General features: G+C 41.1%; 3 protein-coding genes across 8 annotated transcripts; all 3 read left to right on the top strand.

Annotated features, from left to right (window-relative positions):
- tom1 (target of myb1 membrane trafficking protein) lies at positions 1-11,543 on the top strand. Of its 5 annotated transcripts, none has more exons than XM_054760167.1 (16): positions 1-188; positions 1,576-1,660; positions 1,738-1,816; positions 1,897-2,046; positions 2,125-2,259; positions 2,354-2,488; positions 4,378-4,494; positions 4,664-4,794; positions 5,445-5,487; positions 5,570-5,693; positions 7,013-7,079; positions 7,155-7,224; positions 7,471-7,536; positions 7,940-8,002; positions 8,175-8,214; positions 10,872-11,543. In XM_054760167.1, the coding sequence occupies exons 1-16, from the start codon at positions 137-139 to the stop codon at positions 10,964-10,966; spliced, it is 1,452 nt and encodes a 483-aa protein (XP_054616142.1). In that variant the 5' UTR covers positions 1-136; the 3' UTR covers positions 10,967-11,543. The 5 variants fall into 5 exon arrangements, with proteins under 5 accessions (XP_054616142.1, XP_054616145.1, XP_054616141.1 ...); XM_054760166.1 differs by having other exon boundaries at positions 3-188; positions 4,661-4,794; XM_054760170.1 differs by lacking the exon at positions 2,354-2,488.
- Positions 11,544-12,245: 702 nt separating this feature from the next.
- On the top strand, positions 12,246-19,508 carry gcat (glycine C-acetyltransferase). Its single transcript, XM_054760172.1, has 9 exons — positions 12,246-12,519; positions 12,932-13,062; positions 13,202-13,303; positions 13,392-13,538; positions 15,289-15,443; positions 15,580-15,662; positions 15,755-15,926; positions 17,524-17,645; positions 18,532-19,508. The coding sequence occupies exons 1-9, from the start codon at positions 12,288-12,290 to the stop codon at positions 18,681-18,683; spliced, it is 1,296 nt and encodes a 431-aa protein (XP_054616147.1). The 5' UTR covers positions 12,246-12,287; the 3' UTR covers positions 18,684-19,508.
- A 174-nt stretch (positions 19,509-19,682) lies between these two features.
- si:ch211-106h11.1 (volume-regulated anion channel subunit LRRC8D) lies at positions 19,683-24,399 on the top strand. Of its 2 annotated transcripts, XM_054759661.1 has the most exons (6): positions 19,683-19,739; positions 20,267-20,615; positions 20,688-21,230; positions 21,310-21,560; positions 21,927-22,304; positions 23,208-24,399. In XM_054759661.1, the coding sequence occupies exons 2-6, from the start codon at positions 20,286-20,288 to the stop codon at positions 24,292-24,294; spliced, it is 2,589 nt and encodes an 862-aa protein (XP_054615636.1). In that variant the 5' UTR covers positions 19,683-19,739; positions 20,267-20,285; the 3' UTR covers positions 24,295-24,399. The 2 variants fall into 2 exon arrangements, with proteins under 2 accessions (XP_054615636.1, XP_054615635.1); XM_054759660.1 differs by lacking the exon at positions 19,683-19,739 and having other exon boundaries at positions 20,132-20,615.
- Positions 24,400-24,618: the final 219 nt, after the last annotated feature.

Raw genomic sequence — 24,618 nt, 5'->3', positions numbered from 1 at the left:
AGGCGTGACGCAGCTCAACTAGTGGCCCACTTTGTGCAGCTAGCAGCGGCGGTCTGCAGCAGCGAGCTCCGCCGCCCCGTGCGCACGGCTCGGACCCGATTCGTCGGTGCTCTGCTGTGCCTTCACTGCTTCCACAATGGAGTTTTTACTGGGGAACCCATTCAGCACGCCTGTAGGACAGCGTATCGGTGAGCTTGTTTTTATATCCGCCCAGCATGATTTCAATGTAAAGACCAAATTCTGAGTCATTACTCGGCTAACGTTCTCAAAAAATGTAATTTCTTTTGTAATTGGTGTGCAAACTTAAATTCATCAACCGACTATGGTTCGTTCATTACATTAATTCAATAATAATTAAGCCATTATTGACACCAACGAAGATGCAATAGCTAATGCTTGATTGACGTGTCTGCTAGCCAGTAATTTAAAAGAGGCGGGAACAAAAAGTGACCATGTCGTGAATTGATTGGCTGAAGTTTGATGGACTTCCTGCTGACCTACATCTGATGGAGGTTCACTTGAACGATTTCTCATGTGTTTCCATTGACCGATGCAAATACAATTGCACTAAAATTGTTTAAATTGTGTCCTGATTTAAAAATGTATTTTATAATGATACTTATTTGTTATTTTAGTATAATACTTTGTGGCAAAGTTTGCTCAACGCTTTCTTGCATTAACTTAAAGACAGCTCAGTATGTTTTTATTAATAATAAATAAATATTAATAAATTCATATTCATGCCTAATTGCATAGTAATATTTAATAGGCACATTTAAAACTGACATTTTCTCAATGTTATTCCACAATGTCTGTTGGTGAAAAGTCCTGGATTATTACGAGTATTTTTATTTATTTACTTCTTTCTATATAGTTACTTCTTTGAAGTGCATCGATTAGCTTAGGCTTCTGACATGTTTCTCCTCCACTCAACTGCGTAGATGATGAAAACAAAAAAAAAGGGTGGCTGACACCCACGGAGGTAGCAAAATGAGTATGAATTTCTGTTTGTGTGTTGAGTAGACTTGCGTACAAGCACATTATGTTGATGTTGATATAGATTTTAGTGCAATTTTTCAATACTAGTGTTGATTAGTAATCTATTTTTGTGTTTTGTCCAAATAAGTAAATGAAATCCTTAACATTTGGTGGTTTCATTTGATATATTGTCTTATGAGCATTGTAAATAATGATAAAGTCAATAAACAATAAATGAATCAAGTAATTAATCATCATGTTGGCCACACGGTCAGGAGATCTGGGTTCAAACCTCCGTTGGGCATCTCTGTGTGAAGATTGCATGTTCTCCCTGTGTGTGGGGGGTTTTCCCCGGGTACGCTGGTTTCCTCGCCACAATTGGCTACTCTAAATTGTCCACAGGTATGAATGTGAGTGTGAATGATTGTTTGTCTATATGTGCCCTGCGATTGGCTGGCGACCAGTCCAGTGTGTACCCCGCCTTTCGCCCGAAGTCAGCTGGGATGGGCTCCAGCATACCCTCGCGACCCTAGTGAGGATAAGCGGCATAGACGATGGACGGAAGTGATTAATCGTGTCTATATGTCTTTGTCACAGAGACTGCAACCAGCTCCAGCCTGCCATCAGAAGACTGGTCTTTGAACATGGAGATCTGTGATATGATCAACAGCTCAGAAGAAGGGTGCGCGCATGCGTGTCGGCATCTATGCAACAAACAGTGTTGCATTTGTCTGAAAGGTGAATATTCTCTCATTCCAGGCCCAAAGATGCAGTCAGATCCATAAAGAAGAGGATTGTGGGAAACAAAAACTTTAAGGAGGTCATGCTGGCACTCACAGTGAGTGTTTCCACACACAACCCCACCCTCTTATTGTTGGCCATGTGTAATAAGATGTGAGACATGATTCTTGATTCCAGGTGCTGGAAACCTGTGTGAAAAACTGTGGATACAGGTTTCACATCCTAGTGACCACAAGGGATTTTATAGAGGGGGTTCTGGTTCGTTCTATCATCCCTAGGAACAACCCTCCTCTGATAGTACACGACAGAGTGCTCAGCATCATACAGGTAGGGTGAGGCTACATGAAAGAATAAATCACGTTCCATTAGTACCTCGTGATTTTTTGCGATTGTTATCTTTTCCAGGCGTGGGCTGACGCATTCCGAAGCTCGCCCGACCTGACAGGTGTCGTGTCTGTTTATGAAGACCTGCGCAGGAAAGGACTAGAGTTCCCTATGACAGAACTGGATGGCTACTCCCCCGTCCAAGCTCCCAAAAGGGTACAAACACGTCTTCCACTGCTGACTCTTGAACACTACCGCTCATCTTTGGTCAACCTTTTCTTCCGGGTCCTTTCTGTGCCTCGCTTACCAGACTTTGCCTCGGAACGGGCCTGTTGTTGCTACTCTCCCCGCTGCGCTGCTGTCCTCCAAACTTCCCCTAAACCCACCCCAGACCCTTGAGCTAAAACAGACGCTAGATGGAAGTGATGCCTTCACTCCCAACCAGGTGATGGACTTCGCTGCACTTACCACTTTCCATTCACTATACGGTAGATCCCCGCCTAGTCCCGGTTCGGCATTCGCTCCCCCGCATATTTGCGGATTTCTTTTCTCTGCTTTAAATTGTAAATAAATAGAAAGTGGTTTGATAGAGCTATCAGCAGGGGGGGAAGCTAATGTTGCTAATATTGCAGCTACGAATCCAGCAGAGGGACAAGTCTGACAAGTCAGTTCACTCATCATTTTCCATCAGGAAGATGTGATGTTGTGTAACTGCACGTTTTCTAAGCACACGTTTATAACGTGTTTAATAAATGCGAGAGGCATATTTCTAGGGTTTAGAGCGGGGCTCGCCACCTGATTTTGAGTAGCTAGAATATTTGCTTCCACTCTTTTTATAACCTCAATTTAATGACAAATGATCACTAAATCAGATGAAGACAGTGACCACACTGTTGTGGAGATCTGCTTCAACCCAAATAGCTCACCTCTTTTTTTTTTTCTTTTTTTTTTCTCAAAGTAGCTCTAATAGCTATGAAAGCTGGACAAAATTGCTTTTGGTTATGAAACAATAGGCATTTTTAGGGCTTTTTGTGAGTGCGTCCGTCTGTGAGTAGCGGGGATTTCTTGTATTCCCATTTATCTTATTACATGTTGTACTCACACCTCCCTTAACCATCTCTTTATTTTGGGCCGTGTCCACGTGAACATATTTTGAAAAATGCACATTCCCTTCACTTCGGTGTTAAAAAAAATCTCCATCCGCATCAATCAGATTCCTGAAAAAGCAACCAAAGCTTTCTTGATCGTGCATGATTAACGTCCCCGTTCATCAATACAGTGATACATTTGATTTACTGTACATTATCATTATCATACATTACATTATTTGCTGTGCATTATCTTGAAAATCAGCAAATCATCATCAAATCATCAAATCCTTTACACGTCGGCCATCACATAAAGAATGTTTTTTGTGTTATAAGTGCTGATATCGGATTGATATTGGTATCAAACGATATTCAAGGCTTCAATATCGATATCGGAACGGAAGTGAAAAGGTTGTATCGGGACACCTCCATATATAATTGTGTCCTGTCATTTATCTTTCTGTTAATAAACGACAGTAAAAATGGGCATTATTTCGGGCATAGTTGGAAATGGTGATGATTAATTAATTTGAAAACTGTGATTAATCTGATTAAACATTATAATCATTTGACAGTCCTAGTATAATTGTGTCCTGTCATTTATCTTTATATTAATAAAATACAGTAAAAATTTGACACATTTCAGACATAGTTGCAAATGGTGATTAATCATGTTTAATTATTTGAAAACTGTGGTTAATCTGATTTAAACATTATAATCATTTGACAGTCCTAATATAATCGTCCTGTCATTTACAGGATCTTTCTGTTGATAAAATACAGTAAAATTGACACATTTCACACATATTTGTGGATGGTGATTAGTCGTGATTGATTAATTTGAAAAGTGTGATTAATCTGATTAAACATTATGATCATTTGACAGTCCTAGTATAATTGTGTCCTGTCATTTATCTTTCTGTTCATAAAATACAGTAAAACCTGACACATTTCACACATTTTTGCGGATGGTGGTTAATCATGATTAATTAATTTGAAAACTGTGATTAATCTATTTAAAAAATGTATTGTAAAATTGTAATCAGCCATGGTTTTTAATGGTACCGGTGTTCATGTGGACATAGCCCTAGCCTTGCCCTTCATGTTGGCCACAACATTAGGAGCACCTGCACAATCTAATGCGGTTCACATCAGTCTTTTGGCATCAAAAACAACATTTTCACAACTGAAATTGAAGTTTCTGCCTTCCCGAGCATTTGTTGAGTTGGTAGTATTGCCACTTCAGGTCAAAGCGCTAAAGACAGAGCTGGGAGTGGTGCGGAGCAACCTCACAATGATGTCAGACATGATGAGTCAGCTGGATCCTGTCACGATAAAACAAGCCGACATGGAGCTGCTGGAGGTACACAAATGACACCTTCTCCCTTTTTATTCCTGCCAATACATGCGATTCACGCCGCAAGAAAATCACCTTGCCCTTAACTGATCTCGCACTTTACGCATGTGCTACATCTGCACCACCACAACCCCTCCCCGCCCACACATTCTCTGTCTGATTGTGTCATTAGCAGTTATACACAGTATGTAAGGAAATGCAGGACAGGATTGTGCAGATTGTCCCCAAGCTTAGTGAAGAGAAGTTGATTGAAGAGTTGCTGGCAACCAACGACGAGATGAACACTGCCTTCTCTCGCTACCACAGGTGACACACACACACTCGGCCTCCGAGGTATTGCGATGACCCTCCATGCTGGTGTTTGTGGCGCTGCTTTGGATGCGCGATGGGGTTTGTCGTGTTAAACTTCCCCGGTTCTGCGCACTTGTGCGGGTTTTCCGCTCGTCTTTGTTGGACTTGGGTGAGGGGGGCTGCGATGCAGCCCACGTTGGCCCTGCTTTTCCCTACTAATTTTTTTGCTGCTATCGGTCCAATATCAATATCGGATCGGGACAAATCTAGGCAGCATGTCCTGAACATAAAATTAAGTACAGATTTTATTTTCACTAATTTCACCAAATGATTTGCTTTGTCACCTAACATAGCTGGGATGTATGTGTCTTCAAAGATAATTGATTGGTTAGCACAGGGGTGTTTTGGTTTTCATGCATTTTGGAAGGAATTAATGATGAAAAGCGAGGTACCACTGTACTGCATGAAGTAACTACTAGTAATTATTAATGAAACCAAGTTATTTGAATTTTTTAAATCACGTACCGTTAACAATAACACCAAGTGACACGCTCTATGATTGAACAGTTGGAGGATGTCCGGTGAGATACGTTGTGGCCACGCATTTCTAGTTTCTTCCTGCCATTTATTGCTAATGTGTTTGTTGATGTGATTGCTGTTTTTAGGTTTGAAAGACAGTTAACAAACGGTCCTGATGCGACGCAAACGGTACAGTGGTAGTAGACGCAGATGTCGGTATTTCTGAATGTGGAAAATTCAAGTCTGATCCTTTTTTTTTTTGCATTTGCAGAGCCATACCTATGTAAACCTAACAGACCTCAATGTCAGCCAGTCAGAGGCTGCGTCAGTCGCCAACGGAGGCTCGCTCAGCCAATCAAAAGTGGACAGCTTGTCCAGCCAGATGGCAGGGCTTGGTAAGTACTTTTTTTTTTCAAATCAATTCAATCTTTTGTAATGATTCCACTGATCAATAAGGTTTCTGCATCAACAGTTAAGCCCAAGATAATTCTTTATAGACTTTAAGAAGTCTCTCCAGAACCTTCCAGGACTTGAGGTGCTTGATTTTGCGGCAGTTTTCCCCAGAAAATTGCAATGGTAGTTGCAGCTTTTTTTTTAGGTGTAAGTGATAGGTGCAGTAAATCCTTGTCATTTTTCCCTATGTGTAATTTATAATAGTAGGATTCCTTATTCATAAATTGAATATTTTCGTAGTTACAGCATAGAAAACCTGTTACTGACCTTCTGCATATATTTTTGTAACATTATTAGAGCCCTCTATACATGATATAACACCCGTACAGTCATCTTTATCTCATATTAGCCAATATAGTACACATAATAAGAGAAAATAAGACATCTTAGACATAAATAAGACATAATACAGACTCACATGGTGGCATTGAGAGAGTTCTTTGTTGTTGCTTCTTTTTAACTTCCAGTTTCTGTATAGTACTTTCTGTGGTGGCTATTCTCTCATCACTGTAACATTACTGACACCAAGTGACCAGGGTCGAATACTACATATTGCATGTTTGTATTTTAGTTTATTTTAGCCGTTTTTATGCTTAAAAATGCTTAATTTATGCCAAAAAAAAAAAAGCGTAAAATTAGCTTAAATACGCATATTTTTTAAGCATTTTTTTTCACAAAACAGCGATGATTTATTAATGTATTTTGATAGAGTGAAGCCGCAAAATTTGAAGCGACAAGTGACTGTATATGCGACTGTGATTACTGTATCTTGAACATTTTCTTTTTTTCGCTTGGTTTTAAATCTTTTTTTTTCTAAACTCTATATTGTAATATATTACAATATATTTATATTAAGCAATTAATAAACTAAAATCAATCTAATATTAAATGTTAATGTTTAAAAAGAAGTACATATGAATATGAATTAGCTTTATTTTTGATATTTTATAATATAGATACATTTAGTTTATATTTTTATGTTATATTTTTATTATGTAGATCCATTTATTGATATATTTTTGATTTTGTTATATGACTAATTACTATATTATGTTGTATTGCATTCATAATTATTTATTAAATGTAGTTAATATCAATATTTCTAATGTATTAATTACATTAATTTATTTATGTAAGTGACTCATAAGGCCAACTACGGTACGTGGTTGCATTCCCTATGCATAAGCTGTGGAATTATGTTTTGTGCTGTTCACTATGCTAATTCTTCACATTTACCCTGAGTTTGCTTTTTCTCCCATAGATACACATAGCGTAGATGACGTTGACACACTATTACAGAAAAGAAATGTCTCGACCGAAACAGGAAGGTACGAGCTTTTGGAAGTCTTTCCAGAATTATGAGCGGACCAGTTAACCAAAGCTCCAATATTTTTGGGTTTCAGTGAGAATGCGGACGTTGCACCGGATGGCCTCGCACGAGCTCAGGACAACACGATGCAAAACTCTAAAACGGTAAGCGAGGGTGCGGTGTGAGTGAAGTGTTTTCATGGAGCCGTGGGCGTCATTTGCTTATTCAGCTTAAACTGTAAAGTTGATTCTCAAATGAAAGCAGAACTAGTAAATCATTGTGAAGGTTTTGGGTGTGGCATTGCTTAATAGTTACTCACTCTGTGTGCTGGATAGAGGAAGTAAGAAGTGGGGATGGGAATTGCACTGTATCACAAGTATTGTCAAATAACTCTCTATCTGTGCACGAAGGATTACAGCCCATCCTCCTCCCGAAGCTCTTCACCAAAGTTAGACTGGATGATTAAAAGGGGAATGGTGGGTTTGTGTCTAAAATGTGCCCGATTCCCCCTTCCACACCCTTTTTTATTCTGGGTGTTTTTGTCATGAGGTTGCCATTATTATTATTATTTTTTTTTTTTTTTTGCTTTGGTGTGTGGTTTACTTTTTCAGTCCCCTTTTTTATTTGTTTGCATGCGATTCTGAGTGTTTTAAAAGACTTAATAGTATGATTTGCGTTGGCGCCGAAAAAAGAGCATGGAAATGTTTGGTTTGCGCTGTCTTCATATTCTACATGATGCTTGTACTCTTCATGTCGTGTTGTGTGTGTGTGTGTGTGTGTGTGTGTGTGTGTATGGTGGGTATTTTGCGTTTTTTGATGTTACCACTATTGTCACAATTCATGACATTTACCCGTGTGATATTTTTCCCTCCCTTTTAGATTCCTGTCAAGCAGTCCAATGTCATGGATGATATTGAGAAATGGCTTTCACTGGAAGATGAGGTGACAGTCTTGTTATTTTTTCATTTTACGTGCTTGTGTAGTTGTCATGTTCAATTGCTTGCTAAACAAGAGTTGATATTGGTCTCATATTTCTGCTTCCTTCAAATAAAGATGTTAATTAAATACATTTATGTTTACATACAATAATGTGTCTCTTCTGTTTGCAACACAGTATGATGACTTTGAGGAGTCTGATGGTGTCACGAGTGAAGGTGAGCGCCCTTGCAGCTGACTTCCTGTTCAATCACAGGCCCAGTGTTTCTCATTCATTCATTGATGGCGGACCGCCACAAATAGATTTGACTTAAACGCCTTATAAGGGGACTGTGAATGTAGCTTGTCGTACCAACTTCAATGGTGTTGTAACTCCGCTTCTTAACGCTTTTAAGTGGCAAAGTCGCGAAATTGCGACAAGCTGCATTGCTGAATTTAACAAGCCGTAGCTGCAAATGTTGTGCCTCGTGTAGTTACGGTACTACTTTACACCAGGAGATGGTGGACATCTGTAATGTGAATCTGAGCAACATTTATGGGTGTGTTTCTTTTGAAAGTTTAGGAGTTTATAGGGATTGAACCCCCGTGTGGGTGGGCGGCAGCGAGTCCGCTCGCCATGATAGTCCACGATCAGCACACACCGGAGCCGATGTTTTGCTTCACCGTGTTCGGGGCGGCAGGAGGGGACGTGGTGGGTGTAGCAGGGGTGGCCGAAACACAGCTGATGGTGAGAGGGAGTAACGGAAATGTACAAAAACATGGAAATAGCAGCAGATACGGTAGAATCCACAGCCGAAAATGCACTGCTAATAGCAGTGGAGACGGAAGTGGTGTTCAAGATCCCGTTTGCCTGAGAGATGAGGAAGCGTACCACAAGTGGATCAGACATTTTGATGAGCCTGTTGGGTATCGTGGACACAGGGATCTGGTTATTTCATAATATGCAAATTAGATTGACACACAAACAAAAACTTTGCGTAATACTGATGACTTTCTCATTTACAATATGCCTTTATCGATGGAAAGACTTCTTGAGACGTCATCTGTACTTCTGTGAAGAAGGTGTCGGACGTTTCGCTCCTCATCCGAAGAGCTTCGTCAGCGAACTAACAAGTGCTGGTAGCCTAGGCCTTAAATACAGTAAGAGTGGGCGGAATTGGTGTGCCAACACCCTCCTCCTATTGGTTCCTTACACTAAGACTGGGCGGAGTAATCCTGCCATTAGCACCTCCGAACAAAGGGAAGTGTAGCTCCCTGTAGTTGGGTATGAACGACTCTGATACTGGCTCGTTAGCATCTATTGTTCTGGAACAATAGGCTAGGCTACCAGCACTTGTTAGTTCGCTGACGAAGCTCTTCGGATGAGGAGCGAAACGTTCGACACTTTCTTCACAGAAGTACAGATGACGTCTCAAGAAGCCTTTCCCTCGATGGACAACTCGTGTACGACTGAGAGCCTACACAGACGCGAAGTATGCCTTTATCTTGAACCATTGTCAAGCTACCACCTTTTGAAATAGTAATATCAAAACTGAATAGTTTCTTTCAAAAACTCGTCTGAAGTGTCTGCCAGAGAAGAAGAAGATACAGCAGGAGGGATCAGTGTGGCCATCTTAGCAACTTTGTCGTGATATGTAAAGTGTTCATACCCTGTTCAAAAAAACAACTTGCGACTTTTACAACACTCGCAGGTGGCTCCGTCTTGTTTGGGCCATTAAAAAAAACACACACACACACACACACACAAAAAGAAGCGACAGAAGAAAAAAGTTCATTTGTATTTGTAATGGGACTGTCAAATGATTACAATTTTTAATCGCATTAATCACGGTTTTCAAATTAATTCATCAGGATTAATCACCATTTGCAACTATGTCTGCAATACGCCCATTTTTTCTGTATTTTATTGAAAGAAATAACAAGACAGGATTATATGTATTTGTATGTATTAACAGGTCCAAATTAACGGCAAATTTAAATCAAGCTTAAGGATAGCACACATGTCTGAAAATCCATTTACCTAACACTGCTTTCTTTAATAGCAGAATAATTGAATCGAGCATACTTAAATGCAGCATATTGTACTTCCGCATTAAGAGTTTAAAAAGTCAGTGACATGAATATCCACACGTTGTTGTTCTTTGTATTTTTGTTCGGAGTTCAGAGTGTCCGTGAATGCACCTTGTGGTGAGAATGAGGAAGTGTTGTTTCGAGGACGAACAGAGAGACGCGTTTGCAAGTTGGAGATACGTACTGTATATGGTTTGTATGAACGGGTAGAGCTAATAAACTAATGAAGACGTTGTGATGTTCCGAGTCTCTGTGAACGCATCTCGCGGTCGTCTAGTGACTTTGAGGAAGTGTCGTTTCCATGACGAAGGGACGAGAGACGTGTTTGTGAGTTGGAGCTACATATATGGTGTTGGAATTGCACTGCTGTTGATGTGTTCAGGTCAGAATGAAGTTCTAAAAGAGCATCAGACTCTGTGGTGACACGACACTGTAACTCCGTCTGTCGTCATAACAGAGGTGTGGCTTGCCATGATGTGTGTGTGTGTGTTAATTACGCTAAAAACGTTTAACGTAATTAATGAAAAAAATTAGTTACTGCCGTTATTCCTCACTTATTCCGTCGTTTTTCCTCACTTTTTGTCCGCCACAGTGTCCATAAAAATGACAATGGGCAATCATGCAAGTTAGTTGAGAACGTAATCTAGCCCCCCGCAACTCACCGCCACAAATAAATAAATTGCAGTGCTGCGGGAAACAATGAGTGTATTATCTACCGACATAGCTCATGAATTAGATTTTTAGTGTATAAATGAGCTGCAGAGCATTGGCATTCTTTTCTAATTGTGCTCGTCTCCCTCCGAAGAGTTTGACAGGTTCTTGGCACAAAGAGCCAAAGCGGCTGAGCGGCTGCCTTCAGTGCGACAGTCTTCCCAGGACGCCAACCACTCAGAGTCCTGAGCTTCACGCCCACCTGCCAACCTAACAACACTCGCAAAGTCCCTCTGCCATCAGGGAGAGATGAGCTGTATTTTGCTTTCATGTATACAACTGGCACATTCGGCATGAGGGATTTCAGCCCATATTTAGTACTTGTTTTATTGCTTTGCTGGGGGGTTTTTAACTGATAATGTGTGTGAAGGACTGTTTTACTTGACGTTATAATTAAGTGGCGGTAATGCAAACATTTGCACAATTTCTATGGTTACATTCCTGCTATTGAAGAAGGAGACATGGAACATTGTTACTTTTGCAACATAAATAACTATATTGCTATGATTTTTTTTGTGACATCTCATGAAGGGTTACAGCTCATGCCTCTGTCAAAGTAGCAAACACTTAACTTATATGTAAGGGCGTCTCAGCAGTTTCTCATGTAATGAGTTTGAGGCTTCTTTCCATGTTAATATTGATATAGGGTCTAAAGAAATTTTAATTTAGTTTCTTGTTTTTTTTACTTCCATAATATTCCTTTGTTAAGATGTTTTAAGTTTCAATGCAGACTGCTATTATATAATAAACCAAACTACCAAGAACACATTGCTTTCCTGTTCATTTGCGCCTAAGATCGAAACGAAAACACACTCCGGTAGGCACTGTATATGTGTAATGTATTATACTAACATATTTCTCAATTGAACAGTAAGTTTAAAATGTATTCAGACTCAGACCGTACATTTGCATTTGAAAATAAAGGACATTTTCTAATATTTTGTTGTATTGTTAACAAACTCAAGTCATTGGATGTAGAACGGCTTTGGGGGCAAAGAGACAAAGGATTTGAATGAGAAGCAATAGTAGCTTTTGCATTTGTTTCGATATTTTTCACTACTGACTTTATTTTGCTCGAACAATAATACAAGGGAATAATTATTTGACTATTTCTTAATATTGTTACATTGTATTATACACTCTTGTTGAATGAATTTACAAGTTTTGTCACATTGTTTTCAAATAAGTCAACAAATAGAAGAAAAATTCAACGATTTAGAAAATTGTATCACCCACGCCTATGCAACAAAAAATGCATTCGAACAGTCATAATTGTTTTTAAAAATTGCACAAATGGATAGTGTAGTGTTTCGTGTAGCAAAATACGTTTATATTTATATTTCGCAACATGTGACTCGGAGCTCGTAAAACTTCATTCCGCTCAGACCTTCAGCCATCTGATTGGACATCAAATCACCTGCTTTCTGGCATCTGATTGGTCCATAATGTGACGCCCCCTTCTTTGCAAAGAAAAAAGCCATCTTCCCTGTTATTGCTAACCGAAGCACACATGCTAGTGGTCATGTCTCTGGGCAAAGCTGGCTGGGCTCTGGTGAACCCTCTCCGGGGGGTCTTTCAACCTTCGGCCTCGGTCGTGAGTCGTAGCTACGCTGCTGTTGCTGAAGCCAGAGCAGTCTTAAACGGCGAACTAGAGTCTATTCGTGCGGCGGGAACGTGGAAATCTGAGAGGATCATCACTTCCAAACAGGGACCGCACATCAACGTGGACACGAGTCGTGGCAGTGAGTACTGTATCGTACTTTGTCCTTAAACGCATCACGAGCTACTACAGTATATGTTGCTTGTTTGATTAGTTGGGGTGGTCGATACTGCATTTTTGTACCAAGGGGCCATATGGGATTCTGATATCGATACTTTTACTTAAAAATGTTCTTGTTTGACTTTAGTTCGTGATGGCTGTTTTTTGTTGGCACATTAAAAAAATATAATTTCACAAGAAAACTTAAAAAAAAACAAAAAACAGCAAAAATGCATAAAATCAGCAGCATTTTACACGAATAAATAAGTAATTTTGGTAGCATGAAGTTGTCTCTGTGTAACATGCATGTATTGGGAATATGGGCAAAATTCAAGGCCATCTGGCTGACTTATTGACAGGTTGTTGTTTTTTTTCGGACCTCCCAAATCTACCAGGCATTTTGAACTTCTGTGCCAACAACTACCTTGGGTTGTCCAGTCATCCAGAGGTGGTCCAGGCAGGGATTGATGCTCTCAAATTATATGGAGCTGGATTAAGCTCAGTCAGATTCATCTGCGGTACTCAGGTACAGTGCCTCACTCAACCACATGACACATGAACGCTCACCATCCACATTATTAGATTATTATTACAATGACACGCAAAAGGGACGAATCATCCAGTCTGGCCTTTCCAAGGATGCATTTTTGTGTGTGATTTTACAGGATTTGCACAAAAATTTGGAGCGGAAGTTGGCAGAGTTTCATGAGAGGGAGGACTGCATCCTCTATGCCAGCTGTTTTGATGCCAATGCTGGGCTGTTTGAGGTGTGCATGATGTAGCATAGAGACTTTACGGACATATGCATTCCCCCTGTTGTGTTGGCTATTGACTACTGCATTACTCCTCGACAAGGTCCTACTGGGACCAGAGGATGCAGTGCTGTCAGATGAGCTCAACCATGCCTCCATTATTGACGGGATCCGTCTGTGTCGGGCGAAGAGGCTGCGCTACAAACACATGGACCTCAGTGATTTGGAGAGCAAGCTGAAGGAGTCTCAGGTGTGTGGAGCATCTTTCTGTCCTCAGGTTATTTAAGGTTTAGAGAGGTTTCAGATGCTGCATTGCTGTGGATGACTAGTAACCGTTGTGATCTGGATCAGTGTAAAGAACACGGCTCCACTGTCCAGAAAGACAGAGTGAGTGTATTTCTGAGTGTTAGACGAATAGGCTTTCAGTCTGCACTTTGTTTTTAAGTTATGGCTACAAAATAACCCACCATGGGGCCAAAAAAGTCCAAAGAGCAAGAATTTTGGTAAAGAAGGTGAGTAGCAATATTGAATTCAAGAAAAACCTGTCACGATAGGATTGTAATAGGAAGGTTCCTAGTGGACACACGTTGCAGAGGGAATAATTTAAGGGAGACACATAGTGAGCCGGGCCTGTGTGTGTAGTAATTACACCTGCTGCTGAAGTTTTCAATAAAGTTCAAGTGAGCAAGTATACAACCCTAACCGTGCACTCTCTAAAGTTAAGTTTGTAACGGACTAGAGTGAAACGGCGTGTTCACCAACAAGTCTTGGGAAAAAGTCAAGTTAAATCTTCATTTATCCATTTCATATGTCGTTTATATGTATTTTGCTTTGTTTAATTCTCTACAAAATGTGTTTTGTGTTCATATTTTTCGGTGATGCGCATAATTATTTATAGGGAAACCTTTCTTCTGACCTTTCGGAACGAATTACAGTAATCCCTCATTTTTCGCGGATAATTGGTTCCCAATCTCACCGTGATAAGTGAATTAGTATTCCTTATTTATAAATTCAATATTTTTGTTCCTGCAGCCTAGCAAACCTGTTTACGACCTTCTAAATACAGTTTTTAACATTATGAGAGCCCGCTAGACATTAAGTAACACCCCTATAGCCACCTTTACACACGTGTTATTCAATATAGTAGACATAGTAAGAGAAAATAAGACATAATACAGACTTACATGTTGGCGATTTGTATACACTACTTCCTGCGGTGACTATCGTCATATTATGTCTTTTATTAATGTAACATTACTGACACGTAGTGGCCAGTGTAGAATACTGCATATCATCATGTCTTTGAATGTGTCTTCTGAATGCCTAATATTTTATTTCATTTTGCTATGTTTATGCTTGAAAATGCTTTAAAAATTTGCTTGATGTGCAAGTTTTTCACTAATAATAGGCTATATTCAACCAGAAAACGGTATGATTTATTAATGAATGACAGAATGAGGCCGCAATGTAACGACGAAAACATAGTTCCACTGTATGAATTGGTCCTGATTATTAGTGACTCATTTGCGCATTTATTTGCCTCTATTAGTGAAATGACGGTATTATGTTGCCAATTAGGGGTGTCACAAGATCTCACAAGGTTAAAATATGACAAGATTTCTCGTTGTATGTTGTCTCTTTAATTTATTTCATTTAAAAGCGCTCGGCATTCGAATTAAAATGTTAACTACTCTTGAGAAATTAAAGTTTATTGCTTTTTGATACGGTGTGCTTCTAATCCAATCCACTTGGTTTATATGGAACATTTTATAAACACCATTTCCAAAGTGATGCACAGACTAGTAACACAATAAATAATAAGACGTAAGAGTACAACTTCATTTGTGAAAAGTGGTCTCAAAATAACATTGACAATATTATCGTTTATCGGCAATAATTTGTAGGACAATTTTCATCCGGCAACATTTCTTATCGTGACAGGCCTATGTCTCTTGACACCCCCAGTGGACAGCATAACTATCAGGGTTTGTCCTCCTCAGTCCTCCCGTATGCGGCTGGTCGTCACAGATGGAGTCTTCTCGATGGACGGGGATGTGGCTCCTTTAACAGGAATCTGTGACCTGGCAGAGCAGTATGGAGCCTTGGTGTTCATAGATGAATGCCATGCTACAGGTTTCCTTGGTTCCCGGGGCAGGCGAGTAGAAGATTAAAAAATAAAACCAAATTTGCATACAAAAAGGATTTAGTGTGTATTAAAATATTAAAGTATCTGATACAAATGCAGTGGATCCAATTAAGAGATGAAGGACCAATGTTATGTCTTGTTGCAGAGGAACCGATGAGCTTCTGGGAGTGATGGATCGAGTTCATATTGTAAACTCCACCCTGGGAAAAGCCCTGGGAGGTGCAGCTGGTGTGTTACCTTTTTTAAATATATGTCATCATGTGAAGTTCTGCCAACAATGGTGCAGAAACAGAAAAAGTAACATATCTGTGTTCTTCCAGGTGGCTACACAGTGGGTCCAAAACCCCTCATAGACCTGCTGAGGCAGCGCTCTCGACCTTACCTCTTCTCCAACTCCCTCCCCCCTCCTGTGGTGGGCTGCGCTACCCGGGCTGTGGAGCTGCTGCTCGCCTCCAATGAGATTTCGCAGAGCATGTCAGCCAAAACCATGCGGTACTCCACCGTTTTCATGATTGTGGTCATTGTGCTCTCGCATGGGGAAATGTGTCCAGTATCTGCTTCGCCACCATTTTGATAAATTCTCAAGGGATACAAGTCAAGTACACAATATTCTTAACCATGCTTGACTGTCGGCAAGACACAAGTACCTGGTACTTCATTGTTGCTAGCTGTTTAGATAATAATGGCACCCATCTGTTGTACGATTTGGTCCCCGCAATATCATGTCCATAGAGGGGTCTTGTTGGAGCTCTACTGGTGGACATTTTCAACCAATCTTCTTAATATAAAAAAAAGGCTTATCATGGCGATACTTGTCTTTAAGAGTACATAATACTTATCAAGGCAGTACCGTAATCCCTCAATACTTCGCTCTTCAAATATCGTGGCTTAACTATCAAGTTTTTTCAAAAATATATTAATTCATAAATCATGCTGTTTCGTGGTTCAATGCAGCCTATAATTAGTAAATGTTTAAGCACATTTGATCTGTTTTTTGCCCAAATTAAGCATTTTCAAGCATGAAAATGGCTAAATGAGCTAAAATGCAAATATCAGGCATTCAGAAGACTGACGTTGTGATATGTAGTATTCTACACCGGTCCCTCGGTGTCAGTAATGTTACTGTGATGTGCGGTGAGACACACAAGCACCAGACGTAATAGCCGGGACCACATGCTTTTATTGCAGGTTTGAATTATTTCACAACAGGCACAATAATCTCAAGTAAAAAGCCCTTAAAAAAAAAAAAAAACACGGGACCGCAACCCACGCAAGCTAAAACTCAACTCTGATCCCCCGATGCCACTTCCTGGCCATGCCAGGTCACCTAGCACCAGAACACATTTGCAGCAAAACACACGAGCGCGAGTCTTATTTATGTCTTAAATGGCTTATTTTCTTTGATTTTGTCTACTATATTGGGAAATACAAATGTAAAGGTGACTATAGGGGTGTTATTTCATCTTTAGAGGGCTCTAACAATGTTAAAACCGGTATTTAGAAGGTCACACACATGTTTCCTGTACGCTAACTAAGGAAATATTTGATTTCTAAATAAGGAATCGTACTTTGTGGAATTTCGCTTATCATGGTTGGGTCTGGAACCAGTTAACTGCGATAAACGAGGGACTACTGTAATTCGTTCCGATTCCTGTATAAGACTTATTGAGGTAATACCTTTTTAATAATTATTACAATTATTTACTCAACTCGCAAGTGTTTATTAGGCCTTTTGTAGAGCATATACCAGTGGTTCTCAATTACTTTTTGTCATGTCCCCCCTGAGAGACACCCCTCCTAGCTCCTGGACTTGACCTGTAGTTATTTATTTATCTGTACAAACCACTGTATGAGTTGCTGGCACCGTCACTGTTCAAGCCTGAATAAAGACATTAACAGACCTGCCAACCTTGAAGAAATTTAATGAGCATGGTACTCCCTGCCTTTCACGCCCTCCCTGACACCTCACCCCGCTATTTGAGAAGTACTGGTATATACTTTGTCATGACTTTGTCATACAAAATGCTATGATTGTGACCTAGTTTTTATCAGGATCTGATCCGGATCTTTATTTCTTTCTTTTCCGCAGGTTCCGGAACAAGATGACGCAGGCTGGTTTCACCATCTCAGGCTCCGCTCACCCGATCTGTCCGGTGATGCTCGGCGATGCACGGCTGGCCTCCCTCATGGCAGACGACATGCTGAAGCTAGGTGGGACACGTGTCCAATCGGATGTCGTCTTTTTCTTAGCATGTCTCGTAACCACTGCTGCATGCGCACATGTGAACTCATCACTTCATGTGGGACCTTATTGGAAAACTGCACCTTTTTTTGGAATTTAGCCCATCATTCAAAATCCTTATGTGAGGCATGAACACGTACGTCTTTCTCTTTTCTGTGGGTTTTAAAGATAGACAATCAGATAAAAAGCGTCTACAAAGACCGCTATTAAAACACCTCCAACAATGTTTTATGGTTTTATACCCATGCTGTGACCAGTATTCCGCGTATTTCGGCCATTCTAAGCATTACCGGAGCTTCCGTGCTCGGTGCATTGATTTCACATAGCAACATTGTAGAAACGAACACCTAGCATTAACTTTTCCAAACTCGGAAAGAAAAACACAGCAGCAGTGGCGACATCTCGAACATGTAGCCTTACTTGCTGGTAGTGTTTGAGGCGTCAGCGTCACGCTCACGCGCTACGGTCGAGTCTTTGGTGAAGCTATCCGCTAGCCGGCTAGTGGCTTGCTGGTGTGGTATGGCGAGGTGTCAATACGCCAGTAATGTAGTTTGATCAGCGTAACAATGCTAATAATAATAACAATGTCGCTGTAGCGTGGTTAATATGCACGTCACATTATATGTAAATGTAGCATTGTTGGCGCTTTTTGCAGACTTTTTCAGGCGACTTTATTGGAGGAATACGTGCAGTAATGAGCTGGCTCTTTTGAACTGTTTTTAGATCTTTAAAACGCACAGAAAAGAGAACAACATGTGTGTTCATGTCTCACATAAGGATTGTGGATGATGGGCAAAATTCCAAAAAAGCACAGTTTTCCTTTAAGATCTCTTAACGTGACTCTGTCCTCCACAGGAGTGTATGTGATTGGATTTTCCTACCCGGTCGTACCAAAAGGCAAAGCCAGAATCCGGGTTCAGATTTCAGCTGCACACACTGACGCAGACATCGACCACTGCGTCGACGCCTTCATTCAGACTGGTAGAAAGCACGGAGTTGTTTCTTGAACAGAACAGAGAAGTAACCTTCACGTGTTGCTGTCTCTTACGTAAGAGCCATGAATGATGGGGTGGGAAGTATGAGTTTGATTTTTTTGTGTTGGCTTTATTAAATAAAACACTTGAAGTACAATTTGTACGATTTTGCGAGACAAAATGCTATAAATGACCGTATTTTTTTTCATGTAAATCTTTGGCCACACGAGAATGAACTAGGGTGAACTTGTTATTGAATGTGTGCAAAATTGGATACATTCACTAATTCAGATCATGAATAATGAAAAATCATACATTTTTTACATTTAATTAGCAGTTACGTTTGATAAGTACAATCATACAGTTGCAAAAAACGGTAAAATTCACTTTTTTTACATTTAATTACCAGTTTTCATTTGTTTTTTCTGCTTTTATATGAATAACTGCATTGCGAAAGGAATGCAAATAAAAGTCAAGCTGGCACTGGCCTTCCACCGTTTCTTTGGGCAGGTACCTTTCCTTCCACTAGATGTCGCCAAAGGACATGTGGCCTTAAATTGGCATTTGAAAAAGTCAGTTTGTTCATGTGTATTATTAAAAATACCAAATAATATATTGTATATCGATGTACAAACATGAGAATGTACGCACCAATCATCATACATATATATTGAAATATATGTGAATCGCAGTACTGCATGTTGTGTGTTTCTACCTTTACGCTAATGAGGATATTTAAAATGACATTTTCAAGGCAGCAGCTGCTGTTGGAGATTGTTTAACAGTATTTATTCGTCAAAACTGAGCCGGTACAACATTTCCTACTTGTATTAAATCTCAGCAGATACAAATGCATACTTTTCTTTCCTGTTCAAAGTATTTTGGTTCTCAGAGAGTTAAATGGTGCATGCATGGCTCTATGAGCTCTGAGGGCTCAATTGGATTTTTCAGCAGCACATCCCTCACTGCCATGGTAACAGTTGAAAAACTTTTTCACGCCGGGTGGGGGGGGGGGGGGTTAGAATGTTGAAGAGCAGAGCCAGAAAGGTTTGCGGACGCAAAGGAGACCAGCAAAACACTTTACTGAAGGTAAGAATGTTAGTGTCAGGAGATTGGAAAAATGTAAAATTGTGTCTTCTGAACCTACAACGTCATTGAATACCGTATACAATTCTTACACTTTTGATTTTTTATATTCACTTTACTTTTATTCATTTATGTTGTGTTATTTTAAGTGTATTTATACTATTGTGGATATTCTGCTGGGATAGGCTCCAGCTCTATGCAACTCTAAATTAGATGTGTTACTGAAAATGAATGACTTTTTCTGTTCAGCTAAAATGCATTCCCTTTTATTCACATTTCTTTTTTATCATTATATTCAGCTGGGATAGGCTCCAGCCCCGTCACCCCTGAACAGGATAAATGTTAGGGTTTTTTTTTAGTTGAAATATTTCTGATTTTAGACTTTAGAGATTTCAGACTTATTTTATCATTTACTTGTCATTCAGCTGGGATAGGCTCCAGCTCCCTGCAACCCTGAACAGGAGACGTGCTATAGAAAATGAATGAATGACTGAGATCAAATATTTCCCCTTTTACGCTTGCTTTTGCAGTGTGGACGGCGAGGTCACAATGTTTTCCCTGTCAGAGCTGGCTCCGCTAGATCAGCATCAGAGCAGGTCTAAGCTGTTGAAGCCATGGTGGGAGATCTTTATGGACTACACGGTGGTCCTGATGCTTATGACCTCGGTTCTAGCCAGTACAGTGCAGTTATCCAGGGACAAAGTGGTATGCATTCCCTTGGATTCTCACGCCTCGGCAAATTTAAGCGCCGTCTCCTCGAACTCTGTAGCCACCAGGATGCCGGCACGTATTCCACCTGACATCGGACCAAATCTTTATTTGACTGCTTCGGGCCGACGCACTCACCTGGTCCACCAGCAATATGTCTACATCAGCCAGGTGCCTTTAAAACGATATCACCTGTCAGGGTCAAACTGAGCTTTGGTTGAATGAGTTGTTTGGTTTTTGCAGGTGTGCTACCATGAGACGCTGCCTTGGTCCTCACGATTTTTCCCCTACGTCGCCTTACTGCTGTCTCTGATGTTGATGGCAAGTGGCTCCTTCTGGCTCCACTTCCCCCACACGTCCGCACGTATCGAGCACTTCCTCACCATCTTGGCAAAGTGCTGCGAGTCACCCTGGACATCCCAGGCCCTGACCCACGCCGCCCAGCAGGACATCCTCCAAGACAGGAACTTGCTAGCAAAGGCAAAAGGAGCAGAATGTGCTCCCCCTTGCTCCTCACCTCTGCAGGGCCTCACAAGACACTTAAGAGTAGAGTCGGCCGCGTACAGACCACTTACGGAATGTCCTCCTCCATGCCAATCTCGTCACTCCTTTGACACAGCGTCCAATAGGATCTTCAGCTCCTCGGTTCATTTCACTCCTTCTGGCGCTCATCACGCCAGGCAAGGAATCAGTCTAGATAAAAGTGATGAGGAAGAGGCCAGAGCGCTATTTGAGAGGGTCAGGAAATTCAGAGCCCACTCTGAAAGCTCAGATGTCATTTACAAGGTCAGAAATATTCTGTATTATTGAGGCTATGTTGTAATTTAATGACATGAAAGCTGTTCTGCCTTATCCCCGTCCGTAGGTCTACTTGGCTCAGACCGTATTCAAGTTGCTCACGGCAACACTCATCATGAGTTCCACCATCCCTCTTCTCAGCTCCTTCTCCTTCACCCACATCTGCCACCCTGAGGTGCAGGCCTCGGTGGGCTACGCTGCCTTCCAGTGTATCCACGTGCTCTCGTCTCTCCTGCACAAACTGATGCTGGCGTACTTGACTTTACTGGGACTCTACAACCTGCTGAATTTATACACACTCGGCTGGCTTGTACACAAGTGGGTCATTTAAATGTGTTGAGAGGATACAGTGGTGTGGAAAAAGTGTTTGCCCCCTTCATGATACATTTTTTTTGCATGTTTGTCACATTGTTTCATAGTCAGTGACAACACAACTGAACACAAAATGCAGTTTTTAAATGAAACTCTTTTTAGGGAGAAAAAAATCCAAACCTACAGCCACAATAATAAAAAGTTCAATATAAATGCTGCGTTTGCGTTCAGTTGTGTTTTTATTGACTAATATTTCAATTTGTCCGATGATATCAAACATTTAAGTGTGACAAACATGCAAAAACATAAGAAATCAGGAAGGGGGCAAACGCTTTTTCACACCAGTGTGTATTTGGTCTGTGCTCTGTCTAGCTCTCTCCGCCACTATCCCGTCCATTCACTGAAGGAGCTGACCTCCCTGCGAGACATGCCGGACCTGAGGAACGACCTGGCCTTTCTTCTGCACATGTTAGACCAGTATGACCCTTTGCTGGTCCAGCGCCTCGCCGTCTTTCTCTCCCCTGTCTCTGAGAGGGGCTTGCTGGACAGAGGTGTGGAGGGGCCCTGGGGGGAGCAGAAGCTGCGTGCTATGATCAGTTCTGACCCTGATGGTCGCGCCTGTCTGCAGCTGATTGCCCTGCCTGAGCTTCCCCCTGCCCTCTTTACCCTCAGCCACCTTCAGGTCCTCAAATTGGAGCTCATCACGGATGCTCGGTTTACAATGCAGGTGTCCGACATGACCTCACTCAGGTGAGGTCATATCACACTGCAAGGTTGCATTACACTTCAAAAGCACATGTAAAGGTGCTTCCACACATACAGTAGCTAGAATATCACGTAGTGGAGCGTAGACCTCCACCAAGGCTGTTTTTTATTGGCACGCGGCACATTCTAAAAATAGAATTAAACAAGAAAACTAATAAAAACAGCAGCAATGGAAAAAACTGTATTTAATAAAAATAAAGGGCAATAAAGTCAGAATACTCAGAGGAAAAAGTTGTACTTTTGCATGGTCATATTTTTATAAAGTTTCACCCGAGCACTAATAAGTAGATAAGTAATCATCCTGCTTATCTTTTATTCCACTCTGATACATCCTTCCGAGTCAACGGGTTGAATTTGAGCTTCACTTCACTCAGGCACACTCGTAATTGTGAGTGTTCGGCGCTGATTGTTTTTTATTTGTACTCACGTACCGCCTGTTACAATTGGTGTACCCCTCGGGGTACACGCGTACCCCACTTTGGGAACATAGTTTTTAGTGTAACAGGACTGAGAGACATGACTTAAGTGTGAATTTTTACGAAATTGTTTTTTTTTTTAAGAAAATAAACTTAAAGAATGGCTGGGAGAACACAAATATGTACAAAATATAACATTTCTTAAGGATTGAAATGATTATATTTGATGGTAAATTAATTTACCATCAAGCAGGGACAGGCAACAAATGCTATTTTTCAAGGTGGTTTAAATCAATCTTTTAAATTGTGTTAAATATGCAATCGGATACACTTTTCGGATACACACTTAACAAACAAATGTGTTAACATTATACATTTTATTAACAGGGCACACAAATGGCACTGATTCGGTGCAATGACCGACACTTGTTTCTTCTTTAAAATACATTTTTTTTGGTTCTTATTCCAACAGGGAGCTCCATCTCTGCTGCTGCACAGCATCTGTTGAGTCCAGTGCTCTCAGAGTCCTCCAAGAACGTCTTGAAGTCCTCCACATCACCTTCTCTCACACATCAGAGATCCCCAGCTGGGTTCTCTCCCTCGACAGCCTCCGTGAGCTTCACCTATTTGGTCACCTGGGCCACAGCTGGCCTCTTGGGAGCCTCCGATACTTGCGTCACCTCTGTGTTCTGGTGATTCACGGCATGCTACAGCGGATCCCTGGAGAGCTGTGTGAGGTGGCTGGCAGCTTGGTAAAGCTGGAGGTTCACAACGAAGGCGCTAGGCTGCTTGCACTGTCTGGTCTGAAACGGATGGTTGCACTAACAGAGTTGCAGCTGCAGGGCTGTCTGCTCGAGCGCTTGCCGTCTGCATTGCAAGCTCTGACCAATCTGCAGGTTCTTGATATGAAGAATAATAGGTTGAGAGCTCTGGAAGAACTTCCCCGGATGGCTCATCTCACTCGCCTCTCTTGTCTCAGACTTTCAGGTAACAGTGTCGGCACTCTACCAGACAGTGTTGGTGAACTACAAGGCCTAGAGCTCCTTGATCTGTCCAACAACCAACTCCAGAATGTTCCCTTGGCGCTCTTCTCTCTTTGCCGCCTTCAAAAGCTTCTGCTGGCTGGCAACTTGCTTAAGAAGCTCCCTGCAGAGGTGAAAGCTCTACAGCACCTAACAGAGCTCGACATCAGTGGAAACAGGCTGGAGAGTCTCCCTCCGGAGTTGTTCATTAGCTGTGTGAAGCTTTACCTTTTAAATGTATCACACAACGCTCTTCGATCATTACCCGTGGGGATTTCATCCTTAACGGAGCTGTGCATGTTGGACCTGCGCGAGAACAACTTGTATGAACTGCCTGCAGAATTGGGACGCTGCTCAGGTTTGCGCGGAGGCGGTCTTCTGGTGGACTATGGGCTCTTCCTCACATTGCCGCCACATGTGAGGGACTCGCTGAGCCATATTTGCTCCTCAAGTTCCAGTGAGTCAGATTTGGAGGAATCTCTGCGCTTTTCTCCTTCACAGTGGCGATTCTCTTCAGCTCTGGAATCACAGATATGACACTACTGAAACTTTTTATGGACGCAATGTTCAGCTTTCCAGTTAGTCGGGAACATGCCGCACATCATGTTGAATGTAATTCTGTCATGAATATTGCCTCGAAACCTTCAGATGTCTGCTTTAAAAACTTCATTGAATAGGAAAGAAGATGATATATTTAATTGTTACAGATAAAACATGTCTGCTTAAAATATGCTTTAGGCAATGGCTACACTAATAAGTTTATGTATGAGGATGAAAAATTAAATGCAAAGTTTATGGATGCTGATTTCGAACCATTGTAGATAAATACTACACAGTTTCTTCTCGTAATTATGGTATTAA

The sequence above is a fragment of the Dunckerocampus dactyliophorus genome, chromosome 18 (assembly GCF_027744805.1).
Source record: "Dunckerocampus dactyliophorus isolate RoL2022-P2 chromosome 18, RoL_Ddac_1.1, whole genome shotgun sequence".
NCBI classification, from domain to species: domain Eukaryota; kingdom Metazoa; phylum Chordata; class Actinopteri; order Syngnathiformes; family Syngnathidae; genus Dunckerocampus; species Dunckerocampus dactyliophorus.
The sequence above is the reverse complement of the archived record's forward strand: the minus strand, read 5'-3'. Positions and strand labels throughout refer to the sequence as shown.

Excerpts from the sequence above, each read along its gene's own strand:
- si:ch211-106h11.1 (XM_054759660.1), top strand. The coding sequence starts at position 20,223 with ATGACTGAGATCAAATATTTCCCCTTTTACGCTTGCTTTTGCAGTGTG. Across the intron at positions 20,616-20,687 it reads AATATGTCTACATCAGCCAG|GTGTGCTACCATGAGACGCT; the intron begins GTGCCTTTAAAA and ends TGGTTTTTGCAG. Across the intron at positions 22,305-23,207 it reads TCCGACATGACCTCACTCAG|GGAGCTCCATCTCTGCTGCT; the intron begins GTGAGGTCATAT and ends TTATTCCAACAG.
- gcat (XM_054760172.1), top strand. The coding sequence starts at position 12,288 with ATGCTAGTGGTCATGTCTCTGGGCAAAGCTGGCTGGGCTCTGGTGAAC. Across the intron at positions 12,520-12,931 it reads CGTGGACACGAGTCGTGGCA|GCATTTTGAACTTCTGTGCC; the intron begins GTGAGTACTGTA and ends CAAATCTACCAG. Across the intron at positions 13,539-15,288 it reads GCAAGCTGAAGGAGTCTCAG|TCCTCCCGTATGCGGCTGGT; the intron begins GTGTGTGGAGCA and ends TGTCCTCCTCAG.
- tom1 (XM_054760166.1), top strand. The coding sequence starts at position 137 with ATGGAGTTTTTACTGGGGAACCCATTCAGCACGCCTGTAGGACAGCGT. Across the intron at positions 2,489-4,377 it reads ATGCCTTCACTCCCAACCAG|GTCAAAGCGCTAAAGACAGA; the intron begins GTGATGGACTTC and ends TTGCCACTTCAG. Across the intron at positions 8,215-10,871 it reads TGATGGTGTCACGAGTGAAG|AGTTTGACAGGTTCTTGGCA; the intron begins GTGAGCGCCCTT and ends CTCCCTCCGAAG.